Below are 2349 nucleotides of genomic sequence, written 5' to 3'. Positions count from 1 at the left end.
CAGCCGGAGGAGAAGTCCGTCACCTCGGGGGGAGCCCGGCGCTGCTCGTTGGCACCCATCTCGCGCCGGATCTCGGCCAGCGCCTCGGCCGGCTCCGTCAGCAGGCGCTGGAAGAAGCTCTCCCGCGTCACCGGCCGCTCCTGGCACGCGAAGGTCACGGCCGTGCCCACGGCGGACTTCATCTCCCGCGAGAAGCCGTCCGAGGTGCCGTCGAAGCAGCGGCCGATGGCGATCTCCTTGGCCAGCCGCGGGTTCTGGTCCGTGACCGTGTAGATGCCGTAGTTGTGCCCCAGYGGGTCGACGGGCGCCAGCATGGTGAAGGCGGCCGTGTTGTTGTTCTCGGCCACCGGCGGGTGACGGGCCAGGTACTCGCGCAGGAGGCTGTTGACGGCCGTGCGGCGGCAGCTGCCCTGGGGGACGACGGAGACCAAGGTGCGGTCCACGAGGCTCTGGTCGAAGAGCATCCCGCTGCACTTGAACTCCACGCAGGCGCCCGAGCTGTTCTCCAACAGCGTGTCCCGCACGCTGCGGGTGTCGCGCAAGCCGTAGAGCTGCCCGCGGGTGCGCGGGTGGCTGCCGCCCACGTTGCGGGACCGCACCATGTACTCCTGCGGCCCCTCGATCTGCACCTTGATGAAGCATGCCCGGAACTCCTGCGGGTTGGGCCACCACGACAGGTAGTCTCCTGTCCAGGACGTCAGGTCGCTCTCCTTGAAAGGCACCACGTTGTACTCGTACTTGTCCACCTCCACGCGGTAGAAGCGGAAGTGGTTGGCGCTGGCCGGCGCCTCCTCGCACTCCTTGAGGCTGCGGTAGGGGTAGACGGGCCCGTTGGTCTCRTCGATGTTGTTGGGGTCGGGCTTGGCCACGTTGATCTGGAAGGCCGTCTTCTTGAAGCTGGGGTCGTCGTGGTCCAGYCGGCGGTAGCCCAGCTTGTTCAAGTAGGGCTGGGACACCCCCACGGCGGTGGGGTTGAGCCGGGGGCTGGAGGGCACGGCCTCGAGCTCCTCCCCGCCCAGCGTGGCGGTGAGATAGGCCGAGTAGGCGTCGGGGCGCTCGCCGTTGCAGAAGGCGGGCAGGCAGGCGCCGTTGGGCCCCGTGACGACGCTGTCGAAGCGTCCCCAGGCCCGGGGGTTGGTGGGGTAGCCGGGCTGGGGCTCCAGGTTGATGAGGTTGATGACCACCCCTTCTAGCTGCTCGTAGGGGTTGAACTTCTCGTTGCTGTAAGCCCTGACCTTGACGAAGCAGCGGCGGTTCTCCGGCACGTCCAGGTTGAAGAGACGCCTCTCCCGGATCTCCATGTTCCCGATGAGGAATGTCCTGTCCTCCCTCTTTCCCCTCYTCTCCTTGGCCAGGCGGAAGACACCTTCCTCCTCCCATAAGCCTGTCTCTGGGTTCAAGGACCACAGCTTCATCTTCTGCAGGTGCTCCGGCATCCTGATCTGCTCTGCGTCCACCCGCACCTCCACCGGGCCTGTCTGCAGCACCTCGTTGGACTCCCCTTCCCGCAAGTCCACCGCAAACATGCCGTAGGTCCGCAGGGGGATGATCTCCCCCTCAGCGTTGGCAAAACTGAGGTCACTGGAGGCAGCGCCAGCTGTCGAAATGTCCCTTGGGTCCAGGAAGGTGACGCTGGCTTTGACCRTGCCCTTGAAGACCTCCCCGGAGGAGCGCAGGAAGGCGCCGGCAGGAATGACGAGCTCTGCAATGGGCTCCTGGCCGCTCACCTCCCCCAGCGGGATGGTGTTGGTCCTGCTGGCATCCAAGTCCACCGGCTCCTTCTTCCGCATCATCTTGATGTCCTGGTAAACGGTGCCGCCCCGGCTGTTGAAGGGCAGGACCTTGACGGCGTCCACGAACCTCTGCTGCCGGTCCACGAAACGGGCCACCAGGCGCTGCGTGTCCGGCGGCACCTCGATGGTGAAGGAGCCCTTGTAGCCGGTGAAGCCGATCTTCTTCTTGCCCAGGAAGATCTGGCCGAAGCGCAGGGGCTCCCCGGTGTCGGCTGCCGTCACGCGTCCTTGCACCAGGATGCGGGGCTGGGCGCAGGGCCCGCAGCCGCACTCGGCCACCACCTTGATGGGCAGCAGGTAGCCGGAGCACTGGACCTCCCGCGTCTCCATGCGCCGGACCCCGCAGCAGCGCCGCGCGCCCTCCGCGCACCGCGGCTCCTCGGCCGGGCTGCCGGCGCACGGCGTCGGGGGGCAGTGGCCCACGTCGTAGTAGCGGGAGCCCGCTGCGTCCCGGCGGCACTCGCCGGGCAGCTTGACGAGGTTCGGCTCGGGCTCGGGCTTGCAGCTCTGCTGCCCCGGGGCTGCCGGCGACGGTGGGAGAGACGTGTGAGTGGGG

General features: G+C 67.7%; 1 protein-coding gene across 1 annotated transcript in view; it reads right to left on the bottom strand.

Moving 5' to 3' along the window:
- CILP2 (cartilage intermediate layer protein 2) overlaps positions 1–2349 on the bottom strand; it is a 7030-nt gene that overhangs the window by 1565 nt on the left and 3116 nt on the right. Inside the window, exon 5 of the mRNA XM_085318474.1 lies at positions 5–2314. Within this exon, the coding sequence (XP_085174600.1) occupies positions 5–2314 (2310 nt within the window). The remainder of the gene's footprint in view (positions 1–4; positions 2315–2349) is intronic.

This window comes from Rhea americana, unplaced genomic scaffold, assembly GCF_003343005.1.
Source record: "Rhea americana isolate MKP2758 unplaced genomic scaffold, rheAme1 scaffold_538, whole genome shotgun sequence".
Taxonomy (NCBI): Eukaryota; Metazoa; Chordata; class Aves; order Rheiformes; family Rheidae; genus Rhea; species Rhea americana.
This window is presented reverse-complemented; position numbering and strand designations above follow the sequence as displayed.